The 22,946-nt window shown below is 44.1% G+C and overlaps 1 protein-coding gene across 4 annotated transcripts in view; it reads left to right on the top strand.

The window, feature by feature from the left end:
• Ctnnd2 (catenin delta 2) overlaps positions 1-22,946 on the top strand; it is an 856,033-nt gene that overhangs the window by 473,663 nt on the left and 359,424 nt on the right. For all 4 annotated transcript variants that reach the window (XM_047555397.1, XM_047555396.1, XM_047555400.1 and 1 more), the window contains one exon: positions 4,371-4,932. In XM_047555397.1, the coding sequence (XP_047411353.1) occupies positions 4,371-4,932 (562 nt within the window). The remainder of the gene's footprint in view (positions 1-4,370; positions 4,933-22,946) is intronic.

The following is a 22,946-nucleotide window of genomic DNA, read 5'->3' as shown; positions in this document are numbered from 1 at the left end:
TGTGGCTTATTGAGTGACTGAGTGAGTCGAGCATGAAACTTGAGCACTATTGGTTAATGGCTGTTGGGAATGTGTGTGTATTGCCTAACTTCCCATTTCAATTTTTTTCTATTATATTTTGAAAATATGTCTTTCCCTTCAACAGTTTGATAAAAATACTTATAAATTCATTCCACAATGGCACAAGAGGCTGCAGTGTACCACTAGGTAACACATACACACACATACACACAGGCAAACAGAATTCAAAAATCACAACAATCAAATCTCCTAAATCTGACCCCTCCTGAAAGTTACATGTATACAGGTGAAATAGTTAACTGAGAGCTTTGATGGGTGAATGTTTACTAGTTTTCTTAATAAATTTCCCACAACGGCAAGCAAAAGCAGAAACAGTTGTGCTCTCCAATGAGATGGTCACTATTCATACCGTGGTGTGTAGATGTAAGTTAATTAAAATTAAGTGCACACTAAAATTCAGTTACATTGAATGTGCTCCAAACTCAGCCTGTGAGAAGCTATTAAATCAGAGCTTTATCTTGACAGGGTGACTTGTCTCTGAGTGTTCTGCTTCCTTGTCAATTTCACAGAGGTGAACCTCCTCCCCTTTTGATGGGATGGGAAAGACAAAGTAATCTTTGGTCTGAAACAAATCCGAAGAGCTGAGAATGAAGATACCAACTGGAATTGTCCCTGCCAGTGGAACATACAATAGGATCAAAGACAGTATTGGGGCCAGTCTGCTCCATGTACTTCTAAAACTTACTTTATGATTATTTCTTTTAAGGGCTTCATCAAAAATAACAAATTGATTTCAATTCTTATTGCTTTGTACACATACATTTCCAAAATTGCTAATGAAAAGAGTTCAAAGTAATAAAAAAAGTGAAATTTTACCTGAATTCTAACTTTAAAATTAGATTTATATTTTTACTGTATTAGCACACCTTTGAGAGAGAAATGAACCTCTATGACAGTAAAGTGGATAAAATTCTACAAGTCACAAGTTTGTTTTAGTATTTCTGATCCTTATTACTATAGCAGATCATAATAAGCTATCCCATGGATTGTGCAGCAGCTCTGAAGTGCGGTCTGTGTATCCCTATCTGGCTGAGTTACTAAGTTACAGAATGAGAGACAACTGAAGCACGGAAGTGGAAACTGGCTCCCAAAAGAGTAGTGGGTTAAGATGCTACAGAACAAATTTCTCTGTTTAGCCAAAGAACAACTCTAAGGCACATATTCCTCCATGAACCATTGAAACGGAGTGTAGCACCCTGGATTATTTATTGTCAACTGTGCACAACTGTCTAACAGTTGTGCTGTCTGATGAAGTGGCTACTAGTCACACCTGGCTGTGTAGATGTGAGTTAACTAAAATTAAGTGCACAGTAAAATTCATTTCCTCAGTTGACAGCCGCATTTCAGGTACTCAGTAGGCCTGTCTCCAGCGGCTGCCATATTGGAGCATAGAGGTTTGGAATATCTCCAATCCTGCTTCAGGACTATCAGAACTTGTGACTGTTCAGATATCTCCCCTTGTGGCTGACATCCTGGGAAAGCTCTCTGATTGATGGTGGCTTTTTAGACAAATAAATTCAGGAGGTTTTCTGAGTTGTGTTTTAGTGCAATTTGAACACTATCACTATCTTAAAGATACGTAACATTTTATTGTTTTTATAATGTAAAAAAAATTATTGGGAGAATTTCACCAAGATCATACAATACCTAAAAGTTTTTTGAATTGGCCTCCATCGCTTGTCAAAATACCTGGATCTAGTTTGGCACTTCTCAAATCTGCAAATTTGGGAGTGATTTAAGGAAACGTTGGAGACAATAATCAGCAGAGTTTTAAGACTCTGAGATTAGAAATTTCAACAGATTAAAAGAGAAATAAAATTTCATGTAAAAGTATTCCAGGTATTCCTGAAACACAAGATATTCTAATACTTAAATATCATAATAAAGGCTAACTTAGTAATATTTTAATTTACATTATTTTTTATTAAGTGTTTATTTGGTTAATAATTGTGCTATTTAGTAATAGCATCATTACTACAGTGTAAGGTGATTATGAATGTTATATATCCAAGATACTGCAAAGAGTGTTTGCTTTGTTATTAGCAGGGACCTCTCTTTGGTCCCTTTGTGTTCTCTGTTACTCCCATAGAAAGGTCTTTCAGAGATTCCCGTCGGAGGCTTTTCCATCACTTACCAGCTAGATTCTGCATGCCTGAATGTTGCTGAGGCCCCCTCAATAGGGAACCCCAGTAGAGCGTTAGAAGGAAAAGCTTTGTAGCTCACTGGAACTGTTCAGCAGCGGCATCTGCCTTCTGTGGCATATTGTCAGAAGCGCAGACCCTCGGGCCCACTCCAGACCCTCTGAATTAGAATCTCTTCTCAGCGGTTTCAAACCTTGGTGATCACAGACAGTCATCACCTGGAGAGCCTGTTAAAGAACAAATCCCTGACTCCTCCCCTGAGTTTTTGCCCAGTTCAAAGTGTGGTGAGGCTGCTGTGGATTAGGTACCTCCCTTTGAAAACCACTGTTCGGGGAGAACTAGTTCATACTTGGAATCACCTGTAGAGCTTCTAAAAAGTGTGATGCTTGGGTGGCACCTTCAGAGACTCTGAGTTGAATGGCCAGGGCAAGTCATAGATATATATTTTTTTCTTTTATAAACTCCCCTGGCATTCATAATATGCAGCCAGGGTTTAGAAGCCCAGTCTGTATGTTTTATGCTCAGAGGTTCTTCTGGGAGAGAAGCTCTGAGCATCTCCAGATAATGCTGGACCCTTTCCTTGGGGTTAGGGGGAGCACAGGAGTTCTGCACAGCTTGCCCACCATCCTCTATACATAAACTCCCTGGATGCAAAAGACCTGGGAACAGCCTTATAACCACTCCTTCATTCACTTCTCAAATATTCCCAAATTCTCTGCCATGAATCAGGCCCTGTTCTGGATGCTGGAGGCACTTCACTGAACAAAATCATGGAGCTTACATTTTATTTTCACTTACTGTTCAGCTCAAAATAGTTGTATGGATTGAGATTTATAATGCATTGATGAAAAAATACTTAATAATCCTATATAAATAAATACATGCATACGTGCACACACATCTTGTAGAGAATGTCTTTCAACAAGGGGTTCATCTCTCATACCACCGTGGTCTTCATAGAGGACTTTGATGTTGCTCAATTAACTCCTCAATCTTCACATGAACCTGCCATCCCAGGTTCCATTTGGAAAGCTGTGCACTGTAGGAAAGGAAGTGCTGAGCCCACCACTTGTGGTTGTATCCCCAAAGGGTGGAGAGGCATCCGCGAAACTTGGAATGGACAGCAGCTGCTCCTCTCTTCCCCTTCCTCCAGCTCTCTCCTCCCCACCCAACCCACACTTCTCATTGCAAACCTTCCTTCACAGCTTCCCTCTCACTCTTTGTAAAATCCTACCCCCTTTTCACACCACCCGGCTCTCCAAAAGCTTTCTGCTCCCCTGGGGAAAGCCTGGAAGATGGGAGACCTCCTGCCCAGAAGTAGTTGACAATGCAGTGTTTTCATTCGAATGCAAATCTGTCTCTGGACCAGATTCAAGGAAAGTGCTTTCCCCTCCAACTGTCTTTCCAGCTCCACCCCAGCCCCTGTTGTCTTTTGTGGTGTTGTAAATAAATGAGAGGCAACTGGCTTTCAGTTGGAAGACACAGCTGCAGGGGGGCTCTTGAAAGGAGCTAGATGTGAAAGATTCGGAGCCCAGTGATAAAATCTAGAAAAGGGAGGCTTTTTTGGGCTTTTCATGTGCAATTGCTCTGACTTGTCTAGAATTTTTTTTTTTTCTCTTTTGAATACTGAAAAATCAAGCATATTTCTCTGGTTGTATATTTTCGCCCCTCGTTTGACTTTTATTGTCTTAAAAAAGAAGAATCCATTCAACAGTAGCAGCAGAATCAGTTCTAAGTGTGTTTATTCTTGATGTCTTCCAGATAAGTATGCACCTTGGCCAGTTTTGGAGGTTGAAAGTGGATCATGAGATGGTGGGGCGGGGTGGTGATATTTAATGCCTGAATTCTCCAGTAAAAGTAAGAGTCGGGAGTGCACTCGGGGCGACCACGATTGCCCTGTTGAGTGGCCTTTCCGAAATCGTTATGTGGCTCATGCCATGCCTCTTGCGTGCACCCCGACGTGTAAGCAGATCATGCCTCCTCGCCAGACTCCATCCTCCGTCAGAGGCCTTGGCGGGTCGGTGTCGGCCGGGAAGGAAACCTGCCCGTGAAGCTCGGGGGCGTGAGTTCGCGTCTCGCTGCAGGCGCAGCCCGCCGGCTGGCCGTTGGCTTCTCTGGCTAAGTCGTGTCTCTCCTCTCCCGGCACAGGGCACCACGAGCCGCGCGGGCCACCTGGCGGGGCCCGAGCCCGCGCCGCCGCCGCCGCCGCCGCGGGAGCCGTTCGCGCCCAGCCTGGGCAGCGCCTTCCACCTGCCGGACGCGCCGCCCGCCGCCGCCGCCGCCGCGCTCTACTACTCGAGCTCCACGCTGCCCGCGCCGCCGCGCGGGGGCTCCCCGCTGGCCGCGCCGCAGGGCGGCTCGCCCACCAAGCTGCAGCGCGGAGGCTCGGCCCCCGAGGGCGCCGCCTACGCCGCGCCGCGCGGCTCCTCGCCCAAGCAGTCGCCCAGCCGCCTGGCCAAGTCCTACAGCACCAGCTCGCCCATCAACATCGTCGTGTCCTCGGCCGGCCTGTCCCCGATCCGCGTGACCTCGCCCCCCACCGTGCAGTCCACCATCTCCTCCTCGCCCATCCACCAGCTGAGCTCCACCATCGGCACCTACGCCACCCTGTCGCCCACCAAGCGCCTGGTTCACGCGTCCGAGCAGTACAGCAAGCACTCGCAGGAGCTGTATGCCACCGCCACCCTCCAGAGGCCGGGCAGCCTGGCAGGTAAAGGGCGCACGGTTACCTGGCGGCTCACCTGGGCGCTCTGGTGGGGGAACGTGCAGGCTTCAGACAGGCAACCGGGCTTGAGTGACAGTCAAGTGTCGGGCCGGTTTTCGCTCTTTACCGGATATTGACAATCCTAGGATGAGCCCCTCGTGGTCCCACCCGCGGCGTGCCCATGGGTCACTTCTAACTTTGGAAGGAACGTGGTCTCTCAGTCTCTAGCATCTGTCTCTCACTTCTCTCTTCCTTCTCCCGGGCTGGAAGACTCAAGCATAAAAATAAGGCAATTTTAGAAATGAGTCACATAGACCTGTTGATTTTATCCAGAAAAAAAGCAAAGCAAGAAACAATCACGATATTAATAGAAATGCCTTTAGTTGTCTACATCTAGTTGTAGAAAGTAAGGGATTTTCCCAGAGTAACTTACATAGGTGTCAGTAGTCGCATAAAAGTAACCAACAGCGAAGTACCTTGAATTTACTACCTGCCTTTTCTAGGAAGGGTGGGGATCTGGGTTGGAGAAAAGAAGCCTGCTCTTCTCTGCCAATTCAGAGAGGTGACATTTCTGTGGTGGTTATGCCCATCAGACCAGCCTGAGCGGGTGCATCTCTGCTGTTAGCACCATATGCTCAGCCTGAGCAGCCTCTGTGATTGAAAGAAAGACCCATGCTTTGTCTCCTAAAACACCTGACAAGTAACCTGGATTTATTGCCGATTTTTTTCCTTATAGAAGTATTTGGTAATTGTGTCACTCGAGTAACAGATGCTGTGCTCGTATGTTTCCTTTCTTGACACAAATAGATGACTGTGAAGATAAATAGGATAAAAAAGGAACTTGTTGCAGGCACAAGGCAGGTGGCCAAAGGCTTCTTTAATTCAGCACAGTAATTGCCAGTGTGGACTGACCTGACTTAACAGGATGCCTCCTGGTATTTGCTGTCCCCAAATTATGCTAGGTATGTTTACTGAACTGAAAATAGTCCCTCTCACTCACAGCCTGTCCCCATAGAATAGAATTTTGGAGGAAAACAATCATTAATACCAATCCAGTGCCAGTACCAAAATTTGTTTGTAGAGACTCAGGACTAGCATTCTGGTTGGAAGAAGGACCTAGAAAACAGGTGCCAAAACTTTGTTTATGTAAGTTTATAAAATAATTTGATAGGTCTTATCAAGCAGAGTGAAGGTGGAACAACTGTAAGAGATGACACCCTGTCAGCCATCGCAGCCACCAGAGAGGGGAAGAGAAGCTTGGGGAGTCCAGGAGACTTATGAAGACCATTTCATTTCCTGCACTTACCTGGTGAAAGAAATAGGAGTCTCAGCTTTCCTGTCTTCTGCCCTCTGGTTATGTGTGGTAGATTTTTGCATATTCCACTCTACCATGTGAGTGAAAATAGGGAGTGTGGCTATATGGCTGATTATATGGAGTCTGGAGGAGAGGATGAGGGAGTGGGAATGGCGTAGCATAGAGCCAAGCTCCTTATATCATTGACTTGAAAGAGGGGTTAGAAGGTTTGCATTGTGAAAATAGCTTGTGCTTTATTGTCTGCAATGGGTGTCTCAAAAGGTTTAATGTGGCTATGCACACGTATGTGTGTATTCGTGTATGTCTGTGAGTATTCAAGTGTATGTCTTTGCACGTGCCAGTGTGTGTGTGTGGTAGGTTGGTTATGGGTAAGGAAGCTTTTTTTTTTTTTGGCCAGAAAGAGAATTCCAGTTGACCAGCACATCCCCATGTGCCTTCACTTCTCTCCACATTTCCATCTGTTCCTCAAATTTTCTGGCCATATCTCATTTTTGCTACCTGGTGAGAAAAAAAAAAAAATCCAATATGCCATTGAAGAGTCTTAATTTTAGAGCTACAATGGGCATTTTAAATGTTTGCATTTATTTATTTAACATATACTTTAAAGTGTTTAAAGTTTTTTTTTCATGCGAATTGCTGCTGGTTGTTTTTTAGTTGAAAATTTTCCCATAACATGGGTAAGCACTTAGTTTGCATAAGAACGTTTGTTGGACAGGAGAAGCCTGGGTAATGTACTGAGGTATTTATGATATCAGGAACTTTGGAGCCTTCAGACTCCATGCCTTCACCCCATTCTGTGTGCTTGAGAGCATTCCAGGCAGTATCAAGCTCAGAGCCACCCAATTTGCTAATTGAAAGAGCCCAATTATGTTGCGATTGAAAAACAAATTTGGGGTTTATAGGATTGTGATTTGGGAGATCTGTCACTGCTAACTAGGAAGTGTGAATGCATGACAGACAGTGACTTTCCCTAATGGTTCATTTATGTCATAATTTTTATCATGTGTCTTTTATGTATTACCATTGAAGTAGACCCTGGAGATACAGTATCAACTGAAATCTCTAGCCTTGGGGAAAATATCACCCGAATAAATACTCATGACTGTGTGGCCAAGGATGTGTGGTCTTGTAGGATGGCTCTAATGTGAAGGTAACTTTTGAGTCTGTCCTGAGGAGGTGAGTGAGCTGGCCCTATGGATATCTGAACCAAAGGAAAAATAAGTTAGAAGGCTCATAAATGGCAGTTTGTCTGATGTGTTTGCAAAAGACATGGGGGTGGGGCATGGGTGAAGATGTGATAGTGCTATGAGGTCAGAAAGATGGCCTCGGGATGGGGCTGGAAAGCCAGATCCGGAAGGCCTGCAAAGTCTTGCTGAGGACTTAAGGAGGCTGGCTCTGCTACACCCATGGGAGCCACTGATGATTGGAGTAGAGAGTGACACAGTCTCACATAGTTTGTAACTGGCTCACTCTGGCTGCTGCATTAAGAGATTTGACTGTCAACAGCAAAATCAAGGATAAAAGTTGGAAGCAGTTGCAGTGACCTGAGCAAGAGGTGATTATGGGGTGGGCCAAAGCGATTTTGTTGGGGTGATGAGAAGAGGTGCAAATGTGCATGCATGTGGATGTGGAGCTATAGAATCATCTCATGGACTAGGTGATGCTGGCGAGGGAATGGGGATTGGATGCCTCCAGCCCACCACCAGAAGGGTGGAGTTGCCATGGACTCTGCTGGGTGGTATTGCAGAGGGCGCCGGGTGTGTTGGGGGATGATGGTGGTAAGTCCCGAGATCTCAGTCTTGAACCTGGGATGGCTGTCTGTCAGAATCAAACACTGGTCAGGCTGAGTTGGATGTGCAGGCCAGAGGTTTTTCCAAGAACTTGCTTTGTCTAGCTCTAGCATCTCCAGAGAGTAGAAGTTCTGTCTGAGGAATTCAGTCATCAGTTGCATAGGAGCGCTGACACACCCATATTTTCTGGTAGCTCTTTTTGATGGCCTGACTTTATAAAGTCTGACTGGAGATTTCAGACTTCTAACTCTCTGGGGAAACACCACACTTGAGATGAAGCCTCAAGTGAGAAAAGTGTAATTTCTCAATCACTGGAGTCAAAGATCTCTCGGTAGTTTTTCTTTTTCTTTTCAATAGCATTTCTTTTCATCAAACAGTGGTGCCTGGGTGGAAATCCACTTGACCTTGTGGGAGCCCCCCTAATGTCAGATGCACCTCCTACACACTCGTTTGACATTGTTTCATTATAGAGAGGGTTACGACGCATCTACTCATGATTTAGAAAAAAATAAGGTCATGAATGTAAAGTGTGTACATTTCATGTTTCAGTAAAAGTTAACATTTTGGGGGGGGCAATGTTTACCTACCTCGGGTGTGTGAGGAAAAAAAAAAAGTTATCCACTTTTGCTTTCAACCCTAAGCAGATTCATGAGTCCCCAAACATGCTACTTTCTGCTTTGGGCTTACAAGATGAGGGAGGCATCATCCCTGTGTCCAAAAGACCCAATTTCCATTTTAAACCAACCAGACTGGGACAGAGGTTCATTACTGAGGAAGCATCTTACTAGGATCCAGGTGTGGGTGCTTGCTGAGGATCCAGGTGTGCCCAGCGTGCTTGCTTCAGGTGCAGCCCCAGAGCTGAGCTGAAAAGAAGCAGCTGATGAGAGAGGTAGCTGGAACCAGTCCAGAAAGTTGAGGTGTGTAAGCGGTAAGGGGCAGAGGAGAGATGACCAGCAAATCCTGTTATGGGGCGCAACTTAAGAACAGACCGATCACCACTGAGAAGTCCAAATTTGAGAGTCTTGTTTAAGCCGGCCGGTTGACTGTCTCACACAATGCCCCAAAAAATGGCTATTGGGAGAACAACCCCGACCACAGGGTTGTAGGGGTTCTTATACCAAAAATCACATCAATCATAAGTGTCTGTTGCTATGATTTGAAATTACAAACTAACATCATGAGATCATCGACAGATGGGGAAGTGGGTCAAAATGACTCTTACCCAGGTACAAACTAAAGAATGGTTACTAATATCCACACAATCACTGTTCACATGGTACATTGTTTAGGAGCAATAGGAATCAAAAGAGAGTAATTCTTCACTACCTAGGAGTTGCCATTGTATATTATTAAACATGTCACACCAAGTAACTGATGATGGGCACAGAGTGGGGGTGTTCCCATGGGAGAAGCTTATTTCCTACATAACATGGAGTCTCAGAGCAAAATGGAGTCTGTTTCGTCAGTTCCCTTAGAGTCTGACCTAGAACATTCTCATGGAGTCAGGTCTGTCAGCCCATCACAATCCATCTTTCTTGAACAGAAGAGTGGTAGGGGCTTGTGAGAGACAGAGGCATGGGGGAGTTGTGACTGGTGGGTCCACACTAGAGGGATCGTAGTGTCCTCTTTTCTCAAAGTACTGACGTGACTCCATTTGCATGTTAGAAATTTCTCAGAGTGGTGTGGAAGATGGATGTACAGAGTGAAAATACAAAAGGGGGCAGGGAAACAGAAAGCCATTGCGGTGGCCCTATTCTACTTCCAGATGTATTTACTAAACTCTCACTCACTTGCTATGAAATGGGAAAATTCAACAATCACTTAAAAATGGGAGAGGAAGCCAGGCACAGTGACCCATGCCTGTAATCCCAGCGTCTTGGGAGGCTGAGGCAGGAGGATCACGAGTTCAAAGCCAGCCTCAGCAACGGCAAGGCCCTAAGCAATATAGTGAGACCCTGTCTCTAAATAAAATATAAAATTGGGCTGGGGAGGTGGCTCAGTGGTTGAGTGCCCCTGAGTTCAATCCCAGGTACCAAAATATGAACAAATAAATAAATAAAAAAAGGGAGAGGAAGAAGGCTAGATAAAGGATGTAACCTACTTTTTATGTTGGTCTCTGGGCCAACAGGTTGCCTGATTTCATGTTTTATAAATTAAGTTAAATGTATTCATTTTAATGAGTGAATATATTAAATATTAATAATGAATAAAATTATGTCAAAAACACACGGAAATGTAAAACATTCGTGTGCGCCAGGCTCTGTGCCAGAAACTTGCAAACTGGGTCTCACAGGGTCCCCAACCATTTCATGAGGTAAGTGTGTACTGTGCCCCCATCCCACGGATGTGAAAGCCGAGTCAGCAGCTTGTTCCTTGCCCTGATTTTCTTGTCTGGAATTGTGATGTGAACTTAGATCACTTTCAGTCCAGACTCTCCATACTCTTAAATGTATATGGTAAATGAATATGTGGAACATATTTTCGTGTCAGTGAAGAACAACACCAAGGGTGCAGAAATTGGATGTGAGTGGTAAAGTATTTAAATAGCTGGTGACTTTGAAGAAAGCAGAAGCATTTCAGAAACATGTCAACCTTCTATCAAGCATGACCTCAGTACCAATTTTTGTTTGGTTTTTAAAGACAATGATAGGATTCTTTCTTTTCTAAGTTTAGAGCAAAATTAATCCTGTTAGAAATGGCAATCTGAGTTGTAAATATGAATTAAAGTTGTCAAACATCAGAATGCCTACTTGATGCAAAAATGAAGAGAATGAACTGTCAGCTCTTAACCCATGATTTCAACTAAAATTTTAGGGCCTAATATGGAGGGTTATTTGGTCTAGGCATGTCCACCTCCAGCCAGAGAGACCTACAACTCAGTGTTTAGAGTGGATGGTGCACTCTGAACCCTGAATTCTGAATCCGTGGAGATTTCAGATCCATTGCCTGCCTTGTGAAGGCTTCCGGGTGCCTTGTAAGGAAGAAAAGCAACCAATGCCGGTCCTGGATGAAAGCTTTGCAGGCTCTGCTGTCAGGCTCTCAGAGAGAACCTCACCAGCGCAGGCGACCAGCTGGCCTGTGTAGCACTCTGGGATGTGGTCAGCAGGCTAGGTGGCGCCAGCCCCCAGGGCTCCTTTAAATGTCCTGCAGCTTACCTTTCCCTGCCCATGACAAGCACTCGAACACTCCTGAACATTCTGCTCCACTATCACCTTAAATCAAAAAGAAAGAAAAACAGAGAGCAAAAGTAAAATGAACCCCAGCTTCGTTTTACCAGGGTACTATCTGTCCCTCAGCCTTCCTTCACAGGTGGTTAAGGCTGACTCTCTCGGCTGGAGTTTTCAGAGGCTCTTTGGAGCAAGACATATCTGGGGAGCTCTCCCAGCACAGAGACCCCTGCATGTCCACTGGCCAGGTGTCTCGGCCTCACCCCTTCCCCAGAAGCCCTTGCCCTATAGGACCAGCCTGTGCCCAGCCCATCTTTTTTATGATGGGGGGTGGGGGTTACCAGGGATCGAACTCAGGGGGCCTTGACCTCTGAACCACATCCCCAGCCCTATTTTGTATTTTATTTAGAGACAGGATCTCACTGAGTTGCTTAGCACTTCGCTTTTGCTGAGGCTGGCTTTGAACTCACAATCCCACTGCCTCAGCCTCCTGAGCCGCTGGGACCAGGCCATCTTTTGAATCATGTTGAACAGGTATCTCTCCTGCACCCCAGTTTATTTGGGGGAATGCAGGCTGGTGCCCAATCCGGCCCTCTCCCACCAACATCTATTCTTCCAGCCATTTACCTTCTAGCATTCTGCACCCCATTTTATAGTAGGGAACCTGTTTTCTGATCTCTCATCTCTCCTGGTTTCCCCACCCTCCAGGCAGGTGGACCCTGAAATCTCTTCAGCAAACCCTGCCTTCTACGGATATGCCAAGTTCTTTCCAATGTCCTTCATTCAGAGCTCCAAAACTCCCAGGAGCCGTCATCAGCATGACCTCTATAAATTCGCATCGCACGGCATCTGCACCACACTTACCTTAGCATCTCATTTCTGTCCACTCACTGTCCAGGTCAAACTGTAGCAGGAAGAGTGCCCTTTCTAACATCTTACAGCAAGCCAGTGACTGGAGGCTGGAACTAAGAATCTAGATTGCTGGGTGACCCAAGGGGCCTTCTTGGTATCTTTCTTTCTTGTTTGATTTTCAGAAAATTAATACTTACCTACCTACCTTCCTACCCTGTAGCAACCACATCAATTAAAATGAAGTAGGCACATCTTTTTATTGTTGTTCTTTTGTAGGGAAATGGTATCTTTATGTTGAATTCTGTCAAAGCCTTGCCAATTGTATTGATATTTATATGGTTTCAACTGCACTCTAAATTTAACTGGGAAAATGTAAACTAAAAAAAAAGGTGAAAAGATATCTTAAATATTGGTTCAACCTAACACTCTCTGCCACTCATTTGCTGCCTGTATTTCTCAGATCCCACCCCAAATTACAAGTAGAGGAAAACAATTGGGAATGAAGTCACTAAAGAGAGAAGGACATGGAGAATGAGTGTTGAGTGTCACCAAGAAGTTAAGAATTTTCTGATAAACAGAAGCTCAAGGGTCGGAGTCGAGCTGGGGTTTCTGGGGAGAGCTATGGAACTGGATGTGGATGGATGACTTAAAAGCCAGTGTTTGAGATGATTCTAAGTTGGTACCCCTCCTGTTCATGTCCCCTCTTCTACCAAAATGGCAAACCGTAACCAGTTTCTATCCAAGGTGAACACAGGTGTGTTCTCTTGAAGAAACTGCACAAACCGTCTGAGAAAGTTAGGCTTCTGACCCGGATGTTGGCAGCCTGGTTGAAGTTCATGCCGTGCAGGCCGAGGTGGGATGGCAGGGGCCTGGGCTGCTCGTCCACCCACCCTCTCTGAAGGACATGGTCAGCTCACTCACCCTGCCCTCCCTGTGGTAAGTGATAACTGGGACAGTGCCCGCTAGGAAGCGCCTGTGTTCACACTGAATAGAAGCTGCTACCAGTTTTTCTTTCCTCAATGTGATAAATTAGAAAGGATTACTAAGGACTGAGATGGAATTAGTGGCATGAAAGAGAGAGACCAAAATAGAAAACTAAATTGTCTCTCAGAAGAAACAGAGGTAATTTATGGAATGGAACAGATTAAAAGAAATAAGCAAAACCTTTAGGTTCTGTATTGAGTAGGATTTAGGAGAATCTCGAGTTCATTAAATAATAACTGGGATGGTATGCAAAAGGATCAAAGAACAACAAAAAAATCTTTCTAAGCTGTAAAAATGTAACTGCCAAAGCTAAAAATGATAGAATGACTAGAAAGTTGTTAAAGAAATCACTCAGAATGTAGAACACAAAGGGAAAGAGACAGAAAATGTGAGAATAATGCAAGAAGCACCATAAAGGACAAGTCCCCAGATCGGATGTGTTACTGGAGTCTCAGAGAAAGGATAGGGAGAGGCAGTTATCAAAGAAGGCAGGCAGAGGAATTCCTCAGGGAACGTGTCTTCCTGGAAATACCCTCTGCTTGGAGTAGGAAAGATTCCTTATTCTACATCATGAAATCTCAGACACCAAGATAAAAGACCTTTTGATCTCTGAGAGAAGTAAAACGGACTCCACCGGATCAGCAGGCATAATATTGGATGGCAGAGAACAAGGAGTGGCTCACAAAGCTTTGGGGCAAAGTAATTCTCAACCCCAAATCTAAACACAGCCAATTATCCACCAAAAAGGGAGAATCAAATATTTGCAGCCTTGCAGGTAATCACAAAGCCCATCTCCTGTGCACACTGTCCTAGAAAGTCACCGTATGTAGAGAACGTAGTACAACTAAACAAGAACGTAAAACAAGAGAAAAGAACAGGCACTGATTAGAAGGGAAGGAAGACAGGTCCCAGGAAAGAGCCCAGCTGGGCGGCAGGGGATGGGGACTCAGCACACACAGTGAGCTGTGCATGTTGGCACGTCCTAAACACTCAGGGTCATTTCAGTATCTAAGCACAGAAAAAGGAAAAGAAACTTGTTGAACTGCACACAGGGAAGTAGAGGCTGTTGTTGCATACCCCCAAGCTCCACAGACTGAGGGGCTAGACAGAGGCGCATGGTTGTCTTAGTTCTGTCACCTCCTAGCTCTGTGACCTTGGACAGTTTGGTTCAAGTCAACAGGTATTCACTGAGCAACTGTTTTGTGTCAGGCAATCTTTCAGGGGCTGCGCACTCAATACTTCCACAATTATACAGTGTCTACAAAGATCACGTGAGACTGTGCCTGCCCATCAGTTTACACAGATGTTAAAAGGACTCTTTAAAATTCTTGTTATTATGGACACGCACAGCATCAGGCTCTAATGGGAAGTCAAATATAAATAAATGGAACCCATGACTTAAAGGGTCTCTTCTGACCTGAAGGAGGTTAGGAATGACAGTGCTGCAGAAGTTGCTCTTAAGTCATGTAATCATGACACGGGCAATGAAAGGGGTTCAGGGGCCTGATGAATCCCCAGAGGAAAGGCACATCCCAGTGGGAAGAGTGCCTCTGAGGAGGTGTGACCACTTTGGGGAGGCACTGAGTTGCCTCAAACAGAAATTTTTATTTGCCTCAATACATTTTTTGTTGCTATAACAAAATAACTGAAAGCTGGAGACTGCTACAGAAAGAAATTTATCTGGCTTAGAGTTTTGAGCTGAAGGTCTGAGACTGGGGGTCTCATCTCTTTGAGTCACAATGTGGCAGATAACATCTTGACACATTCAAGAGGGAGCAATCACATGATAAGCCAGGAAGGCAGAGCACCTCAGGGTCATGTTTGTTCTTTTACCACAACTCATTCTCCTAAGAACTAACTGGACTCCCACAAGAACTACATTAGCGCCTTCCCAGGACAGTGACCTAATTACCTTAAATGCTCTCTAGGCCCCTGGACTTGGCGTCTCCACCGTCTTACCACCACCACACTGGAATCCAAACTTCCAGCATGAACCCTGAGGGACAAAGCACATCCAAACCATAGCAGTATCCTATCATGTTTTGTTTTGTTTTGTTAAGTAAGGAGACTTTTTAAAATTTTTTAAGTTGTAGATGGACACAATACCTCTATTTCATCCATCCAGTTTGGTGTGGTGCTGCGGATGGAACCCAATGCCTCACACGTGCCAGGCAAGTGCTCTACCACTGAGCCACCACCCCAGCCCCAAGGAGACATTTTTAAAAATAATACATAATCTAGAAGTCCATAGAAGCTTTTGTCACTGGGTTAAGGGTCCCAAGAATATGTCAATGAGTATCTGAGGCACTAGAGACTGGAAGCAGGTGAGGGTACCTGAGAACACTGAGAAGGAATGGGAAGGAATGAGAAGGAATGGGTAGCCTGGGGCCAATTCGGGGACACTACAGTGAGCAACTCCCAGCCTGTTTCCTCTGTCGTATTTGAGAGATGGCCACAGGATGAAAACCCAATGCTAGTGCTGAACTCAGAGGGCCTTTTTCTCTTCAGGGCTGCAGATGAGAACCAGTATTCTGTTGAGAACTGCTTTTATGTTCAATCCAGAATGACAGAAGCAAACCACAGGAGGGGAAGAGAGGGACTCAGGGACACACATAGCCCTGTGTCAACTGACTGCCAGGACAGTGTCTTCATGGCTGGATCCTGAGCCCCCAACAATGGGTGAGGTTGCGGAGGGTAGTGGGGCTCCTCCCTCCCTTCGGGACGCTGCCTCTGAAGGTAATGTCAATGTGGAGCTGAGGGTAAAGTACAGTTGCATATACAAGTACGTGTACACATGCGTGTGCACATGAGCACGCACACACATCCACTGTTGACTGACTAAAATCGTAGGTCTGAAATCTCTAAAGGCTAATCCCCAATAGATCTGCACACATTTATTGTGTCATGTACTACCAAAGCAGCAACCTTGACAGAGAGAAGAAAGATCCTGAATTCTCTTGTAATCAAAAGTGTAAGAGCACTTAAACGAGTGGGCACCTGGGCTTCTGGAGGGCAGCTCGCCAGCCCACTGCGCATTTCCGAGCTTCCCACCAGAGATTTCAGCTCATGGTTGGGTCAACTATTGTAAAGCTAGCTAGTGGATAAAACTGTTACAGCCCAGGAAAACCAAAAGTCGTTGTTAGTACAAAGAAAGAGTGAATACAGAGATTCCAGATTCTCCCTAAAGTGAGCAAAATGTTTATAAATTAGCAATAGTTGACAAAAAGCATGACTCCATGGGTGTTGAACATCTGCAACAGCAAACGCCTGCCTCCTCACCTCTGAGTCCCACAGTTCCTTGGAAAGTGAACTTTTACCTTTCCTAGGTCTCCACTGCAGCATTCACGGTGACCAGAAAGCAGTCCATGGAATGCCACAGGTTCCCTGAGGGAGCGAGTAACCCTACAAGTGGATCTGGGTAGCTCTGTGGAAGTGAGAGTCTTACAAATGGGCAGCAGCTCTTCCCTGGTGCAGACCTCATGCCATGTCCTGTGGCTCTTCCACAAACCCACAGGAGAACGGCGGAGGGAATCCAAAGAAGACCATTAATAATTCTGACCATGGAGTGCGGTTAAGGAGGCCCCTCTGATTTCTGCTTGATATGCAGATATACTCAGAGTTAAAGCGCTGATTCTTCCTTGTTCAGGGTCCTGCATGGGCCCTGGGCAGGAAAGTGCTAGGTTATTACAGAGGGGGAGCCTATGCTGAACGTTGAATGGCATGTGCCTTTCCTGAAGTTTCTGACTTCAGCCTTAGTTCTCTGTGCATGGACTGGCACATGGTGGAGAAGTCAAAGCCTGAGGAGGTACACTTTTCTTTCTTTTCTGGCTGATATAAAAAAGAAGGGCAGTTTGTTTCTCTTTAGGATCTTGCTCTCTCTCTCTCTTTCTCTCTTTCTCTCTCTCTCTCTCTCTCTCATAAACACACACACACACACACACACACACACACACACGTATTCATTCGAGTCTTAAGCTCAGCTAGTGAGAAACAAGTAATACTGCAGTCTCCTCCAGGGCACACTCTTCTCCACATTTGTGTCTTAGTCCATTTGAGCTGCTGTGCAAAATATCATAAACTGCATGACTTAAAGGCAGTGGATGTTGGCAGTTCTGGAGGCCAGAAAGTCCTAGTTCAAGATGCTGACAGATTTGGTGTTGGTGAGGGCCATTCTCTGGTTCATAGATGGTGCCTTCTTGCCGTGTCTTCACATGGTGGAAGTGGCAGAAGGTCTCTCTGGGGCGTCTTTTACGTGGGCACAAATCCCATTAGTGAGAGCCATGCACCCATGACCTCATTGCCTTCCAGAGTGCCTTGACATGGGGGTTAGATTGCAACATAACAGTTTTGGGGCAAACACAAACATTCAGACCCCAGCACTCAGTTAACTTACTATTATTCACATAGCCACAAACATTCAGGTTCATAGTCTTCTTGCAAACAGGTAGCGTTTGTTCTCTACTGGAAGTAGAGTAGTGTATTAGAAAAGTATTCCTCACATCATGAGGGTTTTGTCCCAACGGTTGGGTTAGTGTATCTTCCTTGAATAAAGACAACATTTAAAAAATGATATGGGAGAATTTAGTTATAGGTTGGTCTCATAAATCATGTATGATATTAGGAAACTAATGTTTTAGAGATTATAACTGGTATTTGTATGATGATTATACATACATAACCTAGTAACTAATTGGCTTTTAAACTACACTTGCACATACACACATATTAAAACTTTTAAGAGTAAAAGAATCAAAAGAAAATTTTAAGCCTCCCCAGAATTGTTCATTAGACAATGTTAAAATGTTGATAGAGAAGTTATAAAATATAAATATAGACACTGACTAATCTAGGAAGCAGTTTGTTATTTTCTCTCTATAGGTTCTTTTTGAGAGTTAATGGTGACTTTTGTTCTGGAATTATCACAAGCCCGCTCTGTGGGTGTTGGTGAAACATAGAATGCTGTAGAGAAATGATACGGAGATAATGCATTTTAAGTTTGCATTTTAGAAGCAAAATGTCTGATTTTTGAAAGAGAATTTGTGCAGCCTGTCTATGATGTATTTAAGACAATCTGAGCGAAAAGACTGTGTGTAGGATGCTGAGACGCAAAGCATCTTAATTTATGTCTGTTTCAAAATATTACAAGCCACTTAGGAAGAAAACTGCATGCTGAAGCCTACTTTCATCTGGTTAAAACCCTCCTCCTGTCCATAAAGTCAGGATTTCATCTGCCTCCTTGGGCAGAAGCCATATCATCTAAAAGGAAAACTTAACCCTAGTTCCCTCAGCCATCAGCACTGTGGAAGCAGGGCAAGAGTCTCAACCTGTTTGTTCTGTTTGTATCTCAATCGGGGGAAAAAAAAAAAAGGATGGATGAGGACCAGCTCGTTCTGGGTTCTTTCCATGGAAATATCCATAATTACCCATAATAGTGAGGTCTAGAAGCCAGACTCCAGATGTACTGTTCCAAGTATTGAACTAATGGGGTATTGAGAGGCAGCTGTCAAGAAATAAAATAACACTCATTGAATTTTATTCCCTTGTTGATTAAAAAAAAAAAAAAGGAGAATCTGTGTGAGTATGAGCCTGGCCATTAAAAACTCTGGGAAGTGACTAATTAATAAAGCACCAAATCATAAGGTGTTTTGCATCAGTAGTTAATTAGGACAATAAGAAAATAGCATTAAACTCTTGGTCCACTCCATCCAGTGAAGAGATGTGTTTTGAAGCAAATTTTAAATACAAGCCCCCTCTCACATGAAAATTAACTCCCTATAACTCAACTTCCGTACATGCAGATGACCACATAGTATAATTACAAGTCTGAAATAATAGTTTTACAATTTGAAATCCAATGCTTTCCCCATTTCATTGCACCCAGTCTCACTGAGAAGGTTTTGGGGTGCCTAGGTAGAGTCTTTCTGGTGAACTTTCAACCAACTTCAGTCAGAAGCTATTTTATAAAGATTCCCAAGAGTTCACAGGACACAGTTGTCAGCGTGAGCTCCGTGCAGACACCCACTAGAGAACCTCAGGTAACCCCAGCCCTAGCGCAGCCGCTCCTCACAAGTTTAACTGCACAGGACAGAGACCTTCTCCAGAGACCTGTGGAAGAGAAGAGAGGCGGGAATGCCCTGTGGTCTTTGCAGGGCGCAGCCTGTGAACTCCCAGGGACTTCCCAGTAAGAGGCTAATTGCAGCGCAGTGTGCACCTTGCTGAGGCAAAACCCTGCTCCGATTTTCCTGCTCTTCTCGCACACGTCAGAAACTAAGCCTCCAGGGAACAGGCACTCCCTGCAATCCAGGAACAAGTGTTTCTGGGGGTGCCAGGAAGTTCAGGCATAAGGGGCCTGCTGAGAACCAAACCTTGACCTGTGCTCCTCAAGATCCTGCATCTTACCCCACAAAAAACAACTTGGAAATTGTTGTCCAAGCTAGGTCACTTCTTAGCAGCATTTGGAGAGTGACCGAACTGTTCCATTCCAGGGCCTTTCCCTGAGGTCCTGGTCTAGAGTGGGCCCCACACATCAAATGCTTTGAAAAGTCTCCCTGCTGAGTGCCACACAGATCCTCTCAGGGTGCAGACGCAGCAGGCATGCCCTACATGTGTGTGCACTGCAGCAGTGTGGGCACCTAGATCCTGATCCCCAGGAACACTGAGAGCATGGCCAAAGTCCACCCTGCTGATGGAAAGACATGTTTTGCTCCCTGGAACTGACTCTTGCTCCAGACTGCCTGCTTAGTAAGTCCCCTGCTGTGAACCTGGCCACCTGGAGCCAAGTCTCTCTAGAGCAGCCCAGGATGCTCACATGTCATCATGGTCACACAGCATGTGCATCCAGAACCTGGGTTGTGGGTTCTTGCTAGGTCTCACCTGCATGGCCAGCATCCAGCTGCACCCCTGAACTCTGCCTGTGTGTTACTTCTGTCCACTCCATAAGTCAGGGTACTGTGGCACTGATGTGTCTGCTTCCAGGGCTTCAGGTGGTGTCCAAACTGAAGTCCTCTAGCAACCAGATACATATTCACAGCTGGACCTGGGGGTCCTGGCTTCTGAACCTGACTAGCAACACCAACTTCACCTGAGAGCTCATTAGAAATGCACTACTTCAGGCCTTCCCTCAAATCTACTGAGTCAGAGCCTGAATTTCAGTCAGGGCATTCCTATGCACATGGCAATTGGAGCAACACTGACATGTGTGACTAGTACATTTGGAGCAACTCTGTGTGACCTGAGATTTGAAACCAAAAGGAGTTATTTTATGGGAACAGGTGCCACACCACCAACCTGGTGCATTTCACCGTGTGGATAGTATCTCAGACAAACAGCTCTCCATCATGTCAGAGCTGTGACACGGCACCATTCTTTGCATGGTGGACAAGGAAGCAGTGCAACATCTGGCTGGAAGTGAGAATGGAAAAGTCCCGCCTGTGAATGCAAAGACGTGGGGTCCACATTGCTGGTCACAGTTCATTACCACTGTCGCTTCTCTCCCAAATGCCTGCCTGTCACAAAAAGAATCAAACAAAAGAAGACTGTTTTCCTAAAAGTCTGGGAAGAAATGCTCATGGTTAGAAAGTTCAAGAACAAGGGGAAAATCTCTTTACAGGGGATGAAATGCCAGGAACACGGTTAACTGCCACGTCTTGACCCGTGATTTTAGCCATTATGTAATTCTCCCTCCAATAGATTGAATCACAATAGATTATAGTATTCACTTAGTAAAAGGGATGATGAGGTTCAATAATTATAATAAATCATATTGGAAACCTCATCAAGAAAATCACAGGAACAAATTAATTCTCTGTGTTTTGTGTACTGCCAGAGACTACATGATTATTCAAGGTTTTTGTGATAGCAAAGTTGTACTGTTACTATAATCTTTGAAAATCTAGGATTTATGAAAGAGGAGGGCATTTTTTTCTAAAATCTGAGTTTTCATAGAATGATTTTGTATCATCACAATGAACTTACTAGGCTACAATATTATCATTAGATTCATATGAATTAATACCTTCCTAACATCAGTCTGAAATATGACTCTTATCCTATGTAGGTAATGTGCCCATATGTTTTCATATTTATAACAATATGAAAAATCATGTCAAGTGAATTAGTACTTATTTGCTAAAGAAATTCAGCTCCTGAACTTGACTTAGGAGACATGGGGAAGTATTTTAGAGTCCTTTAAATACTAAAATTTGCTTGTGAATTCTTAGTCTTCAAGTAAGAAGTGGATTTTGGAATTTTGATTCAAGTCAAAAGCAAAACTCAATAACAAAGCAAGTAAATCATATCATACAGAGTTCAGTTCAGTGCCAGTGGTCTCACTGCCTTATGTAGATTCCCAAAATAGCACCGTGAAGTGTAGTTTTCTAAATGTGCTTTCTTTTGAGGTAAATTTTATTATGATGAGGTATTTCTCTGATCTAAGATATAATATTTGCATCTCTCATCAATGTAGCTAGTACACACTTATGAGATGGTAACACTAACCAGAATTATGTAAGTTTTCCTATTTCTAAGTGTTTATATGCTGGTATACATTTTTTCCCCTGGAATGTACTGGTAACAGACATCTAGCCAAACTTTTTAAAGAAATTAAAAGTCCACAAAATAACTATCACAGAGTAGAGCCATCACAGAGCAGAGACTAAGTACCTCCATAGGACATGCCACCTGGCCACATTGCTTAGTGACGCTGACAGCGCCAGAAAACATACCCCTCAAGTCAGGGATCCAGCAGAGGAGGACCTGCCATGGAGACAAAGGAGGAGAAAGTCCACCCTGATGCCAGGCTGTGCCCCTCTCTACAAAAGTTCTCTTTTACCCTTCACAGATGTAGTTCCATCAAGAAGTATTGATGCATGAACTCATCATGCAATTTTTAAAAAGTCTGGACTCCTAGATTCTACTTTGGTCTTTCCTTCACAGCACAAGGAATTAATAGTTTTTTTTCTTCTGAAGAGAGTTCTTTATCTCAGAAATGAAAAGACACCTCTTTGCTACCTGTTCACATGCACATCGCCCGCTGGCTGCCTCCTAACTTCTACAATGTCATTTAGACCCTTCTTTTGCTACTTCTGTTTCTCTGCAAATGAGCATTTAAAATAGAATGGCAAATTTGATTAAATGACAAGAACATCCTTAACCATCTAATACATATATTTCAAAACGAAAACATGCACAACTGTAGTTCTTTGTAGAAGCAGGTGAATTTTCATTAAAGCAGAGTCAGAGATCTTAGAGTACAGAAATACAAGAATATAAATGGGTCCCCGTGAAAAGCAGAATGGACCTGTTTTGTTCTGTTTAGTAGAATAACTGGCATGACATGGTAGGAAATGATGGTTTGAATAAATTAAGAAATGATAAATTGAGAGGTTTTTTTATTTGTGTATTTTTCTTTTAGACTATTTCTTCTCTGCTGTATCTGAGGCAGGGAAGCTAATGGCATGACCCCTGATCCCTGCATTAGAATCAGAAGGCCCGGGGTGTTCATTAAATTTTGCACTGTTGTACTCTACTTGGGCTGACCCACTCAGAATGTCTGGGAGGTTGTATCCAGAAATTCACATTTTCAACAAATTCCCAGTTGATCATTTGAAGACTCAACAAAGACTTGAGAAACAATCATAGTCTAAGAAATTAAAATTCTAATTTAAAAGTAGTTAGAGCTAAAACTTGGGCAGTTCTCACAATTTTCTACGTGCAACCTACCCCTGAATGTTTCAAATTCTTTTTATACAAATATGGTTTGTGTGATTGTGAAATTTTGAATTAAAAAGAAATGTGTCAAGCGGCTTGGGAGGCTGAGGTGGGAGGATTGTAGGTTAGGATAGTAAGGTTTGAAGCCAGCCTGAGCAATTTAGTGAGGCTGTAAACAACCTACTGAGACCCTGTCTCAAAATA

Source organism: Sciurus carolinensis, chromosome 6 (assembly GCF_902686445.1).
Source record: "Sciurus carolinensis chromosome 6, mSciCar1.2, whole genome shotgun sequence".
Taxonomy (NCBI): domain Eukaryota; kingdom Metazoa; phylum Chordata; class Mammalia; order Rodentia; family Sciuridae; genus Sciurus; species Sciurus carolinensis.
The sequence above is the reverse complement of the archived record's forward strand: the minus strand, read 5'-3'. Positions and strand labels throughout refer to the sequence as shown.